General features: G+C 43.5%; 1 protein-coding gene across 2 annotated transcripts in view; it reads right to left on the reverse strand.

Annotated features, from left to right (window-relative positions):
* Positions 1 to 4,424, reverse strand: part of TMEM117 (transmembrane protein 117) — a 192,172-nt gene extending 187,748 nt beyond the window's left edge. For both annotated transcript variants that reach the window (XM_052668710.1, XM_052668713.1), the window contains exons 1-2: positions 4,326 to 4,424; positions 2,382 to 2,686 (exon numbers count right to left, since the gene is read on the reverse strand). In XM_052668710.1, coding sequence (XP_052524670.1) covers positions 2,382 to 2,658 — 277 coding nt within the window. In that variant the 5' untranslated portion in view covers positions 2,659 to 2,686; positions 4,326 to 4,424. The remainder of the gene's footprint in view (positions 1 to 2,381; positions 2,687 to 4,325) is intronic.
* Between the last annotated feature and the right edge of the window lie 11,652 nt (positions 4,425 to 16,076).

Genomic DNA, 16,076 nt, shown 5'->3' on the forward strand with positions numbered 1-16,076 from the left:
ATCACATTGATGCTGTCACCCTCCACACATGCCAGTTTACAGCTGGCATGGCCACATCACACAGCACACAGTCAGGCTGTCAGTCACACAAGCTGTCAGTCACACAGGCCACCATCTGCTTTCAGTGCATCACAAGCAGCATCCCGTGAGCATGGCCTCACTGCATTGGTGCCATCCCACAGCACCAGAGCCAACATGAGTCCAGGCTGCCATGGCCCCAGGCTATTTGGCTGCACTGTCCTTGGCATCAGCATTGGCACTCGAGTGATGGCAGAAGCAACTGCTTTTCCATGAGCTCCGCTTGCCCAGGCTGGCTTGCTGCTCAGCTGCATCCATAGCAGTGCTGGCTCCAGGCAGGTCCAAAACCCAGAGCTAGGTGGGACTGGGGCAGAGCCATGTTGGCTTAAACTGTTCTGAAACTGAGCTTGCAGCAGCTAGCCTGAATCAGATCATATCTACACCCCTATCGCTCCCCAAGACCACAACCATAGACATCAATAAGCCAGCACTGCATCGCAGATAGGAATCTCTTGACTGATTGTTGCCTCCCAGCATTGATTCCTTCTTTGTGCTGCCACAAATATCTGTGGGATGACATATGATTCCCACGGAAATAAAAGGTGGATACTGCAGAAGTGCCTATGCTCCCAAACCTGTTTCTCTGAGCAACTGCAGAAGAGCACAAACACGCAGCAGACACTGAAGGTAGGGCAAGCCTTCTTCGGGCAGTAATGCTGATTCAAGCCACTTTAAAATTCACATTAAGCTATGTCCTCTATGTGATACATGCTTATAAATCCAGAAGGATTTGTATATCAGCCTAGCCAGAATAGAACATATTCTCCAAAAGAAAATTTCACTTGTCTTGATGATACTCCAGCCTATTCCTTATTCCACTGACTGTATAGCCTTTAAATTACAGAAATAAATAAAAAAAAGTCTTTCTTTGGCTATTTGCCATTTTCAAGCACTGGACCTTGCAATATGTTTGCTGGACGGAAGGTTCTGTCCTTCAACTCAAATTTGAGCAAGTCACTCTCTAACCTTTCCTTTATCCTCTAAATCCTCTCATTATAGGGCTAAATTTGTAATTTTGTCATCACTTTCATTACTTTCCCTAATTTTCTCCAAACGAACAAAATCACTCCTCAATTTTGGAAGACAGAACTGAAAACATCATTACAGCAGTGCTCGAAGCAGCACCCAGGAACTATGGTAAAACATCCTCTCCATGGGGATGTTTTACATTTACCACCACACTATGCTAACATGTCCACCGAATAGCTATCAAGATGCTCAGCCATTTTTCAGAATTCATGTTTTAAGAGGAGTCTCTTAGAGTTGTTTTTCTTATTTGTTCCTTGACATAATAGCTTTACGTTTGATTTATTGAAACAATACCGGTCCTCTTTTTATCTTAATAGAATGAGGCAGGCTGAGGAAATGGCCAATTACTCATGTGCTGTGAGGTGTTCAGCAACCATCCATCCTGCAGCCCCAACAGAACAAGAACACAGGACTGGCCCACCCACTCCAGCAGCATCTCTCTAATATATCCAGAATCAAACACTTGCAGCTGGCAGACTGAAGTAACCTTTCCTCTGATTTCCACTTATCTCTAAAACTGGAACAGCCTCGAGCCCTCAGATGTTTTCTACATTTACTACATGACTCAGTTAAGACAATGATAGATACTTTTCTCTCTACACATGCCTACACCAAAGTTCTCTGTCTCAGAATTTAGTCTGAGGTCATTCCCTTCCCTTCAGCCATGCCATGGGCAGTATGTTTCCCAGTTTAGTCACATCTCCTGCATAAAGACACTTGCTGTCATGTTTTTTTTCCATTTCCTACCTTTCCATTTCATTAACTTGTTCTTGTACCGAGAAGTGGCAGGACAACTCCTGCTGCTGCAGAGCTCCTGTTTTCATGCAGGATTTTCTTATCACAGGTCTGCTAATACTAACCACTTCCCCACATTCCACTTATGGGACTTCTGACAAGACGTTCAGTGACAATGTCTAAAGGAACAACGCCTTTTCTGCAGATTGCTGAGAAAATCATATAAGATTTAAAATTTGCTTTGAAGACAAAGTACATTCTTAATATTTTAAATCACCCATCTCTCAATTATTTCAAACACATCAGCTTTCTCTGTTTTCAGACCTTTTGTGACTGAAATTACTGTGAATCACATTCACGTAAGCAGAGATGGCATTAATTTCCACAGTGATATGAGCTTTGATGTACCGAGCTCTACGCAGCTCTAAGCATCTGAAGCGATTAATAGCAAAGCATACGAAATTGCAGTAAGTGGACAGTTGAAAGGCAAAGTGACTGAGCCGTCAGTAGGAGGTCTGTGTGTGCATCACAGAACTCACCAAAGAGGCGCTGGTGGAAGAGGAATTTCCCAGTGATCAGCCCTGTGAGAATGGCCAGCAGCCACAGCAGCACCTTCAGGCATCTCCAGCCGCCGCTCTCGGGGTACTTGTTGGTTACAAAGGAGAAGCAGTTCCCGACAACAATCACATTGGCTTCTGTCTGACTGTGAGACACCGGGTCCTCGGCAAATATTAAGAAGTTGAAGAAGATCACGAGGTAAGCCACAACTAAGCGAGACCACGGGTGCTGGAAGTAGTAGCGGAAGTCTTTATCCATCCTCAGGTACCTCAGAGCTGCTCTTCGTCTGCGTGTAAAGATACAAATGCACAATGTTACACATACCAAGAACATTTCTCAAGCATTTCTCTATTATCTCTTTAAGGGCGCAGCTCAGCAGTAGGGCATGAAAACACAGCATGTGAGAACAAGGCAAGCTACAGGAAACTCAGTGTACCTTTCCACCCATGTTCCGCAATACACAACACATATTTCAAAAATTCTGATGCTACACCTGGACTGAACCTTTCTCTTTATATGAGAATGGAACAGGTCATTGAGCGCAGTGAAGGCTCCTACTGCCTCACCCCCTAGATGCTCACAGGCACGTCCCTCACCCCATCAGGAACTTTTACTTACATGAAGGAATGACATGATGGAAAAGTTCCTAGAGGTAATTCCTACAGCCCAGGAAAGCCTGTAGAAATCTCTTCATCAGCTTCAGGGAGCACAAGAATAATTAAGCATATTTTCAAAACCAGGAAAGAAGAGTGCCTTGAGCACCATGTTCTACAAATATGAAAGCTGTATTTTGAAACTTGTCGGCTTATGTAGAACAGCTGCAGAAAAATGCAGCGGGGTATGGTTAACATTTCAGCTGTTTGTCATTTGATTTCTCTTTTACACACAACAAATTGGTTGTTTCATCCTGCTGAAGCACTTTGTTTTCACAAAGATATAAGGCCTTTGTGCTGTGGAACACTGCAATTATTCAAAGGGACTCAAAGTGTAAGAAGGAAAAAAAAAAAAGAAGGAATATCTAATAATATTGCTTGTTTATTACAGCATGCTCCTTGAAGGATACACTGTGCTCAAGCAAACAGTACCAATTTTTGCAAATGTCATCTACCCTGCGGGAAAAAATAATCAAACCTCAGTGCCAGCAAAAGGCCTAAATACAGCAGCCCGTTACCCATCCCTTCCTGGACTGTGGGTGAGTCTCACTTTGGAAACTTGCAAACAGCTCAGATTACAATGTCTATCCTTAGGTAGTTCCTTCAGAATGATCTAACTCTGTAATCAGAAGTATTCCGGTGAAATTACAAGGAATTATGTATCCATTAAAAGCAGAAGAATGAAAGCTCTCCGCATATTCAGACAGAGCATTAAGTAAACATTCAGAACTAATAACATCACATAATACATACATTGCAGACGACAAAGCAAAAAACACAAGAGACAGTAAACAGTCGACAGAAGCAAGTGCCAGCCCTGTGACAACTTTATGAATGGGACGATTTCAAGCAGGGGTCACCGGTCCAGCAGCCTGAGGAGCAGCACTCTGGGGAGGTTAAATTACCTTTAGAACCCAAAATGCCCCAAACTATTCTCCCATCTCCCCGTTAAGAAGAGCAAAGTTTCCCTGCTTCCTCGCGGACACTGCTTCTTAAAGCTCGAGCGGGGCGTGAGATAAACAACTGGATGCGCTGACATTTCAGCAGCCCCAGGATGCCGGGCTACAGACGGCTGAAGCGGCGGCTCCAGGAACCACCCTCTGAAATCGCAGCAGCGCTCCCGCTGTGCCGAGCCCCAGCCCTCGCCCGCTGCCGCGCACCCCTCGCCCGCCGCAACCTGTTAGAGGCCGCCGTGCTCGCCGCAGGCCGGGCAGCCCCGCCGCGCCCCCGCCGTGCCCCCGGGGGCCGTGGCCAAGCTCCTGCCTCACTCACCGTTGCCGGGGTCCGCGCCGCGCTCGCGACTGCTGCGGCTCACTCTCAGCGGCTCGGCGCGGAGCGGCCGGCGGCGGCTCGGAACGGCCGGCGGCGGCCGGCGGCTCCCGCAGCAGCCCGCGGCCGCCTGGGCCCCCCCAGTCCCCGTGCGCTGACAGCGGCTCTGGCGCTGCCGCGGCGTCCCGCCCCCGGCCGTCGCGGGGAGGGAGCGGCTGCGGCGGGAGCGGCGGCGCGGCCCCTTCTCTCCGCCCCGTCCTCTCCCGGGAAGGCGGCGGCGGCGGCGGCGGCCCCGGCTGTGCCGCAGGTTTGGCGGCCGCGGGCAGCGGCGCTGCGGCAGGGTCCAGGCGGCCGTGCCCTGCGAAGGGCCGGGGCCGGGCGCGCTGGGAAGCGGCGGGGCTGGAGCAGGCGGAGGGCGAGTGACGGCGGGGCGACGATCAGCGCCGGCTTCGGCGGGAAACGAATCAGCCGTAGGTGGGAAATGAGGGTCGCGTCTCCGTTCTCCCGAGGTGAGGCAGAGCACGGGGCTCCGGGAGACTGAGGAAAAGCTTCCTGCGGGGAGAGGCAGGGCGATACCCACTGAAGTCACATCGCGGGGCTGTCACGAGGCCGCGGCTGGTCCCCGCGGTGCGGGCATCATCCGAGCTGTAGCTGCGTCGGGCCGATGCCTCCGTGCAGTCTGACAGCGGTGTTGGCGCTGCGCTTTAGCCTTATTGTAGAGCGAAACCTTTCCACGCGGGATTTGGTCCCTAGCGCCGGTTTGCTGGTATTGCTGACATCCCAGGAAAACATGTGCAGGATGCTCACGGCACTGCGTTATGGCAGGGGTTCAGTCGGCTCGATGCTTGAAGCTGCTAGATGCTGCCTCAGCGTTTCGTTAGGACTGTGAGAAGTCAGGTCACTGTATTGATGCAGGGAGCTGAAATACAGCATCGAACTTAAAACATGGATTCTATACATGGGATTGCTCAATCCAGGGTACGGGAGGGAACTTGGCCGAGGTCCTCTGAGGCACACGGAAGAGCCCTCACGTGAGAACTGCAGGAGCACCAGCCGAACGCTAGTGAGTCCCTGCTGATTTGTTTGCAATAAATGTGACTGCTGTGAGGGTGTCTGGCACAATCACATTATCAATCAATGCAATGACCGATTAGGTTCTCATTTTTAAGGTAGAAAGATGCAACTTTCAAAATATTCAACACCAGCCCCCTGCCCCCAAGCTATCTTTACAGTCAATAGACATGTAAAATATTCAGAGTGAAAAAAACCATCATGTGTGACTAGAGAGTGATGAAATACAGTGTGCGGCACTGCCGGCTCATGCAACAGCTCTGTGTGCACTGCCATGCTCACAAGGCTCAGCCTCCTCCTGTTCCTGGATTTTGATGAGAATCCAAAGAGCAGGAGGCAAACAGATCACGCTCCATGCACCTACACACACACGCCAAAAAAAAAAAAAAAAAAAAAGTGCTACTCAGTTTGCATGGAAACACTACAGAGCATGTTTTTCAGACAGTAAATCTGTGAGCAACCTTTTGAAACTTGGACATAACTCAATCATGAAAATCAGGTTCTTTTCTATTAAAGTGGCCAGCAACCTAACTATGCTGTATACCTCCCCCAAATTTCTTGCAAGTGCTTTCCTTAGGGACACTATTTTAAAATTTTTTTGTATATATTTCACTGATATATTCAAAGAAGAGCTGGAGCACTTCAGTTTCCTTAATCAAGCAATCTAACTGTTGTCAATAAAATATGTTCCTGAAGAGCAAGAATTCACACACAGTTTAAGGAGGCTAATAGGGACCCATCCCTAGCAGCCAAGGACCAGCAACCTGTTCAGCAACTCAGGAATGCCCACTGGGAGGCCAGCAGTGACAGCAGCCAGGTGAGTCTAAGGAGCAGGTGGAATCAGCAAATGAGTCTTCTGAAATGCTAGTTTTAGTGTTTGTGAATGAAACTTACAGATCTCCTACTACAAAGCAGTGCTCATGTAAAGCCTATCTTTTTATGCCGTTTCCAGCAGAGATCTGTGAGTACTGAACTAACAGTACATGCATCTTAGTGCAGTTTCAATTTCTGTGAAGTCATTTTTGCTCTCAGATGAGGATTGGCCTTCTGCACATCAGCCTGGAAGCACTCAGCTCATTTCCAGGGCCGCTGCCTCTGACAGCCCCATCTGGCCCAGGACCATGCTCCAAAATAGTGATGCTGTATTAACAGACAGGTTTCTCTTTGCTTTGCCCATTCCAATGCCTCACCACTCTTTCTCATTTAGAAATGTTTCTTAATATCCAACCTGAACCTTCCATTACAGTTTCATCTGAGGAAGCTCTCTGATATCCCAAATATCTATACAGACACTGTGCTTAGCCACGTGATCCACAAAACTGAGGACTGCTTAACACGTGAAATTTCACAGCATGACAGCAGAGCTGAGGCTGGAAGGCACATCTGGAGCTCCACTGGTCCAGACTCCTGATCAGAGTATGGGCGGTGAGAGCACGTTCCCCAGGGCTGTGTCCAGATGGGTTTGGGGTTTTGTCAAGGTTGGAGACTCCACAGCCTTACTGGGCAACCTGTTCCAATGTTCAGCCACACTCATGGGGAAAAGTGCTTTTCATATGTTGAATGAAATGTTCCGTGTTTCTGTTTATGCCTACTGAATAGCACTAAGAAAAGTCCAGCTTCATCTACTTTACCCCTCCTATCAGACTTTCACACACTTCAGTAAAGTGTCCTGTGCCCTCCTCAAGCCTCGCTTTCTCAAGGTTAAGCAGCCCCAGCTCTGTCCTCCCACTCCTTACCTCTGTGGCTGAACACATGCCTCCTCCCTGCCTTGCTGTTTGGAAAAAGCACTTCATTTCCTCAGACCTCAAAACCTCATTAGTCAGCGACTGTGCTCCTAATGGATTTTTCTTCTATCCTGCTGTTGTGGGCTGACCCCAGCCAGAAGATCAGCACCCACATAGAAGCAGGCTTGCTTCTCCCCACATCCTCCCCCAGAGGATAAGGGAGATAATAGGAAGAGCAGAACCAAAAAAACTCATGGGTAAAGATAAAGGCAGTTTAGTAAGTGAAGAAAAAAAAATGATGGAAGACAATCACTCACCACATCCCAAGTCCCACCAACAGCCTGATGCCCAGGCAGCCTCTCAGTGACAGCAGGCTCAGAAGGCAGCCCCTGCCCCCACACCCCAAGCTTTATTGCTGAGCATGACGTTAGAGGGTATGGGACATTCCTTTGGCCTGTCTGGGTCAGCTGTCCTGGCTGCATCCCTTCCCACCTCCTTGCCTACTCAGCCTGCTTGCTGGGGTGGGAGTGGGGCAGTGAGCACTGCTCAGCTGCAGTCAAAACAGTGGTGTTATCAGCGCTGCCTTAGCCATAGCCCCACAGAGGCTGCTATGAAGTACATTAACTCCATCCCAGTCAGCCCTGCATCCTTGGAGTAAAAGATTTCCCCCTTTGAAATTCCCTTGTTATGGTTATAGCAGCCAGACTCAGCAATGCCACTGTGCTCTATCGGTTTCCCCAGTGCCTTCTTACTGTCCAAAAGAAGAGAAGGTAGCACATTAAACCATGGAAAAAAAAAAAAAAAGGAGAGAAACAGAAGCTGAGAAAAGTTAGTATATAACTAAAGAGTTAAATATAAGAACCTGGACAAAAGACAAAAATGTGTACTTCATTGAAAGTAAAAATGTTAACTCAGAGACAATGACATTGCAAATACTATTAGTATGTTGCTACTGGATGTAAAAAAAAAAAATAGAATTGCCTAAAAGAATGTACAAAAGCAGAATTATTCGATCAATATTTCTGTTGTATATTTAGTAAACATAAGCTGGGCTTTTATATTATATTACATTGAAATACTTCCCTTTAAATCAATAATATAAAAGGACAGTAAAGATCAGCAGAATACATTAAACAGTTATTTTTAAAATGGCAGGTCAAGGAGTTTTCAGAAAAATAAATGAAAGTAGAGTTAGGTAGCAATATTAATTATTAAAATCGATTCCTAACATTTTCTGAAATGCTAAGGAAATTTCAGAGAAATAAAAAGAAGTTAATACTGTAACAATATTTAAAAGGTAAATGGATGACCTATTTAATTACAGGCTCATCAGGCTGACAGCAAGCATGGGCAAAATTATGGGAAAGGCAGGTTTAGGACTCAATTGCAGAAAGGAATGAAAGGGAGGAGAACCGGAATTGCCAAATGCCAGGCAGTGGGGCAAGCTGTGCAGCCGTGCAGTCCCTGCCTGCACTGCGTGAGTCAGAGTATTTCCCAGATTTTGGCCTAGCCACTGCCTCTATTTTTGCAGTAACAGCCACCAATAAAATGAGCTGGCAGAAAATACTCTTTGAAAAACTGTTCTGATATCATTTCAGAGATGCCACTTTTTTTTTAAGTACTTACATAGAAATCTACTTGAAATCTTACGCGTTTGGATCCCCATTGACGTTCCAGTGAAAAAGCTAGACTGACACAAAATCAACATTATATGCAAAGCACAGGTGTACCAATAGGCTTTCATTCATGCTACATACTTTTGAGTCTATTTAATATTTTAATCAGTGAAACAAGAGATTGCAAAACACCAAAGATGAGGGAAACTAAAACTAATGGCAGAGAGACACCTCTGATGGTAAAACTCTAGGCTCTTCGGTTTGTTGGATACAATCTAAAATATTTCAGAACAGATGTAAGTGAGAATAGGAACAAATTATACATGCTGTTTTTATATGACAAGAAGGAGAAAAAAATAGATATGGATTTTAACAAATATAAATGATGCTGTGGCTAAAAGTGGTAGAGCACTTTTGGGATGTGAGAAACTAATGTGTAGTTTTTGATTTTACCAAGAAACTTTTTCTTTACAAGGAGGAAGTTAAGGGATGATTTTATCATTGTTGATAGATTAAGTCATAAAAACAAAGTATGAGTACTATATGATACATAGATCTAATTTTGCAGTACTGATGGAACTTGGACAAGAAGATGTAGAATTGTGTGAGCTTTTACATATGGTAAAGTAGAACTCCAGTCCTGCTGTCACGTGATAAAAGACTTACAAGCATAAAGCAGAAGCTGTACTAGTCAGATAACAAACAAAACTTAACCATTAGCTGAAGTACTTACCTCTGTTCATCCAGACCAAATTTTCTTTTAGTAAGCAGAATTCTACTTCAAATAATCATATTGATTTCAAATAGATAGGCAATACACACCTAGCCTAGATAAAATCACTAAAGAATAGGTAGAGAGGTGAACTTACATCACTAATTAAACACCTTTTGTACCCGCTCGCCATACGGATGGTTCCAGCTAGGGGTGACTTCTGTGTTAGGCAAAGAAAAGAATCATCAGTGTTCAGCTACATTAATAGTTGTACATACAGAGTTAGAGAAAACCAAAATTAGGAAAAAGCTCAGTTTGAGTTCAGACTTCCATGAATACTGCTTAACCACAATGTACAAGCCTATTGTAATGGTAGAAGGTGTCAGAAAGGTGGGGTTCAAGAAGGAAAAGGTCAGAAAAACAAGAACTGGTAACAGAGGAAGTTATTTAATGCAATACAAGGAGCTTGAGTACTGATCTGAGGTGAGGGAACAGAAACAGCTGGAGCAGAGAACACTGATGAAGCTGATGGGGCTAGGAGTTCCAACAGAGCTTCTCGCAAACTTGACACTGCAGCAATATGACACAGAGGCAAATATATACCAACAAAGCAGATAGATACAGGTGTCTCAGGACCATAGGATCATAGAGTATCGTGAGTTGGAAGGAACCCAACAAGTATCGTTGAATCCAACACCCAGCTCCACACGGGAACACCCAAAATTCAAACCCTATGCATGAGACCATTGTCCAAAAACTAACTGAATTCTGGCAGCTTGAGGCCATGACCACTGACTTGGGAGCCTTTTCCAGGGCCCAGCTACCCTCTCAGCAAGTGATCTTTCCCTAACCCCCAGCTGCCCTCCCCTGGCACAGCTCCATGCCGTTCCCTCGGCGCTGTCGCTGTCGCACAGAGCAGAGCTCAGCGCTGCCCCTCTGAGGAGCTGCAGCCGCCCTCAAGCCTCCCCTCAGTTCCTCTGCTCTGGGCTGAGCAAACCCAGGGACCTCAGCTGCTCCTCTTGCCCTCTAAACCCTTCACCATCTTCATAGCCCTACTTTAGACTTCTCCAGGTAGTGAATCAAACTGTAGGAACACTGAGTTCTGTTTCCTAATGACTTCAGTGATTATCCGAATGGCATCGCTTAGTGAATCATAATAATTTCACTGAAAATAATCAAACACACCAACATTATGAGATAGCTAATAACTGTCTGAAAATATTTGATAAGAAAATCACATATAACCTGCTGTGCCTACAGAGGGGTTCCTTTGGTGACAGATCTTCAGCTCTGAATAAGCAATGAAAATACCAAGCTCTGTGACCTTTCTTTAAAACTTGTTCTCATCATATATAGGAATATGCAGCATCTCTTATCCAAACAGACTTTTTCAATAGCCAAAGAATATCCTGTGACAAATGGTTGCTATTTTGAGCTCACGCTAATGCACTGTGAAAAAAACATAGTTATGCCAAAAAAAAAAAACCAACAACAAAAACCTTACAATGAGAAATGTAATAATTTATTTAACAGTTGGAAATCCATTGAAAATGAACAGGCACTTTGAGTAAGTGCTCAAGAGAACAAGTAAGAATGGACAGTGCAGTCAAAATGTCATTCGTTTATTTAGTGAACTTCCTTTCATCTGTAAGACCAGCAATGAGGGCACTCTAGAATCCTTTGGAGCTAAACTACTGGAGCCTTTCCATTTATGCTGAACATAGCCTGCACCCGGTTTGAAGGTATACAGAAAGGTTTTTTCTGCTTCAGCACTAACAGAGCAGGCTTCAGTGCTAGAAGTGAACTATGCTACTCTCCAGGAGCTACACAGCACATCTTTCTCCCGTCGTTCCTCTGTGTTTCTGTCTACTTAAACAGTACAGAATAAGGACCTATGGTGCACATTTTTTCTCACATTTCTCGGAATACTTTCTACAAACAAGTGGCAATAAGATCTCTAACTGGCTTCATGGAGTCCTTTTGGGATAAAACCTCCACTTAATGGACATTTTCGCACTATTTTTTTTTTTTTCATAATAATTTAGAGATGGAAACAGGGTGTCACTTGTGAGTGAGCTGGGAGAAAGACCCGCCTTTTCTCTCCCACAGGTGGGATCTCATGTTTTGGAAGCATCCTTTGTCCCAGGTGGCTCCCGTTCTTTCACCTCAGTTTTGAAATACCTCAGAGAATCACAGCTGTCATCACGATGCCGACATCAAAAACTAGATTCATCTAACAGCAATTTGAACCTTTTCTTAATTTCTAAAGAAAATTGCATAAACTATAAAGCAGCAAAGAGAAGCACACTAGGAGCCAGCAAAAGGGAATGTGAGGTTAGATCTAATATGTCCACAGGTATATAAGCTGTGAAGAATCAGGCAGGAACACGACATCTTAGGAATAATTGGTAAAGTGGCAGAGAAAATATACAGCAAAAGACTGAAATTTTCAAATATTTATACCCCCCTGGCTGCAAGATAAACATGCCTTGGCCAGAATTGCTTTTGCTTCATTAGATATTAGTTTGTACTAAGTGTATCTCATCATGAGAGGAAACAGCATCTCTATAGCAATGGAAAACAAGATAAGTACTTGCACAGAATCAGCATAATGCTGGTGTGTCAGTATTTCACAGTGTCTCAGTGCACTCATCTCACGCAGGTAGTAGGAGGAAGTAGAAATAAATACAGAAAGAATGTTGCCCAGTATCTCTCTTTTGAGTTCACTGGGGAAATGATGAGATCCACACTAGCGCTGCGCCAGGGTATCACCATAGATGTTCTCTACTAGTAAGGTCTTGTCTGTACTGAATTCGTTGATAGATTTCTTATTGATTTCAGTAGAATCAAGATGTCCTCCATGTAACAGTAAGAAAAATAAAAGTATTTTCTCGTTTTTGTGCCATGCATTTTTACCTAATCACTGTTACTATTTTTGAATGTTCTTAAAGACAGGAATATTTGAGTGAGAAAATCTCACAGAGTACCTACTTTCCAGTTACTCCAGACTACATAGCTGCTCATTAGATCATGCAAATTTTGAATACTGCTCTATGCTGAAAAATGACTACTGCCCAGACAAGCTACCCCTTAACAGGAGGTAATTACCAGTCTTGGCAGATAAAGCCTATTCTAAATCTAGACAGCACTGTGTTGGGTGGCTCTGCCAGCACTCACACACTTTCGGAAGGGGATCCTTCTACAGGCACCAGGTAGTGGGCTATCAGGATGAGCATCCCAATGGGACTGAATCAGTTCCAGGTACATTTTCTTTCTCATTGAAAAATAGTTACCAAATACAATGGGGTGAGAGTTAGACCTATGAAAGAAAACATGAAAGGAGAGGCTGCTAAAAGACATCAAATGTACCCAGCCTATTCAGTAATAAATGGATATTGGAAAAATTTTTCTAGTTTGAGACACAGGAAGGTTTTACCTGAACATAGACTGATGTTAGCCTTGTAGTTGTGGGTGGGTTTTTGTTATTGTTTTGGTTTATTTTGTACCTTTCCATTAAAAAATGATGTTTATTTCCATAAAAGATGTTATGTATCTACATTATTTGAGAAGCAGAGCTTCTTTTTAGTGGCAAGAAGACTTCTCTCCTGTTAAATAAAGACAAAGTAGCTTCACTTATTGCTTCACTATCATCATACCTTACTACAGAACTATTATACTGTACTATTAGTACAACTCCAGCCATTCACTCCCCTGGAGCAGATTACATCCTGCCTGTTTTCTGCACAGTTTTCCCCCAGAATCCAGTCTGATTTAAGACATTATAATGGTATGGAAAGAAAGCACCCAAGCACGAACCATCCCCTGATAGATAAATGTGGAGATTGTGTTTGTAATTTAGTTTATAAAATCATTCCAAAGGCCTGATGTCCAGGTCTTTGAAATTTTTCTTGTTTTGTTTGACCTACAAACCACTTTGAGCATCATCTGATTGTTAAAAATGTCTTGTGCACTCTATGCAAAACAAGACAAATTTATTTGCCCTTGTCATCAATAATTAATAAAGCAAACATAGGTCTTAAAGAATTAAAATATTTATTTTTCCTATTGTACAGGAAAGGAAAAAAACAAGAGCCATCAAGATCATTTAATGCACTTCTGGAATGCGTTCAGATAACCATAAAGGCAGAACACAGCCAGGAGTGTGACTGGATCACAAATAGTTCTGCACAATGATCTTGCAGTGGTATTAGTTAGTCACTACTATTAGGGTAAACATACTAAAAAATGAACCACATGAAGAATTCCATAACCTCAAAATTCCAGAGACCACGAGAAACTTTGGTGATCATACTGCCCATTACATTCTGCATGTACACAGAGAATGTAGGTGTCACATTTACCAGATAACAATATGGGCTAGACAGAAAAGGACAAAGATACCAGCAAGCCATATTCAGAATTAACTCTTTAATAATAATTGTATACTTCAGAGAGCAGAATGATGTAAGGAACATGGGAATTCCTACCAACTGTGCTTTGTTTAGTTTATTTCACTAAGCATTTGGTTTTTGTTGTCAAAGCATATGAAAACATGAAAAGAATCAATTGTCTATGACTTTTAGGATAGCATCTTTGACAGTGAGTAGGAACCTCCCAGTAGCTCATCCTTTTTTACCAACAATATTGTAATTCAACTTAAGCAGCTGTCTACCTACCATGTTCCAGGTCACCTATAGACAAGACCTACTGTATCAAATGATGGAGCAGAAAAGCCCGTTGCATTATGAATGTTATGACACAACAGTTAGGTGATTTATTTGCTCATTTATCAGAAATAAAAACAAGTATAAGAGCATAAAGAAATGAAGAGATGCATTCACAGTGCTATAAAAACTTACCGAAACACATAAAATGAGAGCTTTCCTTTACTGCCATAAAGAATCACCTGTTATAATGTCAAAGAAGTGTGCAGTTTCCGTAACAGGATTTCTTAATAGTAGACTATACATAAACTTTAGCCTCTATAGAGAAATACCTTCTTACTTGAACATAAGGTGCTGGTTGATTAGAGCTATATATACTGAGACAGGCAGATAACAACAGCGTGCTCAAAAGTCTTATGCTCACAGTCTATTTGCTATGAACGCTTTTCACAACTATATATTTGAAGTTGTAAGCAAATCTGGCTGTAGAAGGGGTACTATTTCTCTGCTAGCTGCCCATGTGTACATGGGAATGGAGATTACCGGAAGCAAGCAGAATTGAATAAATGATTTTTTCACATAGCTCTGAAGTTTGTATTCATTCTTATTCAATATAGATGAAAGCTCATCTTAATGAAGGAACAATTCTCTAATGCTATAATTATTCTCTTGAAAGCGTGTTTATTTTTGAAGAGCATGGGGGGTTATTTATTTATTTATTTATTGGTCAAACATCAAATTCTGCAATATTGAGATTTAAAAAAAAAATACTTAAAATTTGCAATTTGCCTTCTCAAAAAACTCCTATGAAATGCCAATGGGAATATGGTTTGTTTCATATGAAGCAGATGGAAAGATCCCTCTTCTCTACTTTTGATCCCTCTGACAGATTGGTGGGAGTTGCTGCGATGCCACCACAGACAGTCAAGGTGATCCTGACATGGTGACAGACACCACAGTTTCATTCCATCCCAGCATTTCCAGTCCAAGTATGGGTTGCCACCGAAAGCACAGTCCCACAGCCTTGGCTCTGCAGCCTCACTGCCACATTGTGGCAACCATAGTGCTCCTGGGGTGACTCCAGGAACTGCTCTGACTGAAATCTCCCTTTTCTTGGTGAATTTTCAGGTAAATCTGTTCTTTTCAAACATAACAATAGATGGGAAGGAACCAAGAACATAGGACCACTGGCAGACTCGGTTTGGAATGATCTAAAGTAGTTGGGACAATACCACATCTTTGATTGTCACTCTTTAACTCCAGTACTACTTTCTGATTGGAAAAGGTCTTCAGGAAGAGTTGCTTTATCTATCTAGAGCTTCTGTGCTCTTGAGGATGTATCATAGAGGAATTAGAGGTGACTTCTCTGTGCTCTACGAGGTACATTCCATCTCTTGTTTCTTGGTTTCACATGAAGTCTTTTTAATGTCTCTGTTAGTCTGTCAAGCTCTGTTAGTCTGCTGCAGTGCTCAGTTAGCTCCAGCTCACCAGCTGGTAACACATCTCCATAGTGATTTCTTTGCTGGACTAGCATTACACAGTGCTGCTCATATGCTGCACTTACAGCACTGTTTCACATTTCCCAAATAGGGAGTACCTTGCATGATGTCTTAATAGCTAGGGTATGACAAAGTGCAGGCACTCACATCTATCAACACAATGAAAGCAGCTGACTTCAGGAATTCCTGAGCTGTGAATCTTTGAGAATGGGAAGGCGAAGCAGCAAGTATTCATTCCTTCATGCTTGCCTTATTCTTTCTTTCTTGCCTTATTCATTCCTTCATGCTTGCCTTATTCTTTCTTTCTTGCCTGTGCCAAGCGATAGGCCACTGGGCTAAATGGTGACCCCAAAAAACACTGCTAACTCTCTGGAATCTGAAAGAACCATCAGCATCAGGACATTTTGTTGCCCACATGCCCACAGTCCTGCTACATTTACAAACGCCTGCCCAGCTCACTGAGAGGCT

This window comes from Tympanuchus pallidicinctus, unplaced genomic scaffold (genome assembly GCF_026119805.1).
Source record: "Tympanuchus pallidicinctus isolate F22 unplaced genomic scaffold, pur_lepc_1.0 scaffold8, whole genome shotgun sequence".
Taxonomy (NCBI): domain Eukaryota; kingdom Metazoa; phylum Chordata; class Aves; order Galliformes; family Phasianidae; genus Tympanuchus; species Tympanuchus pallidicinctus.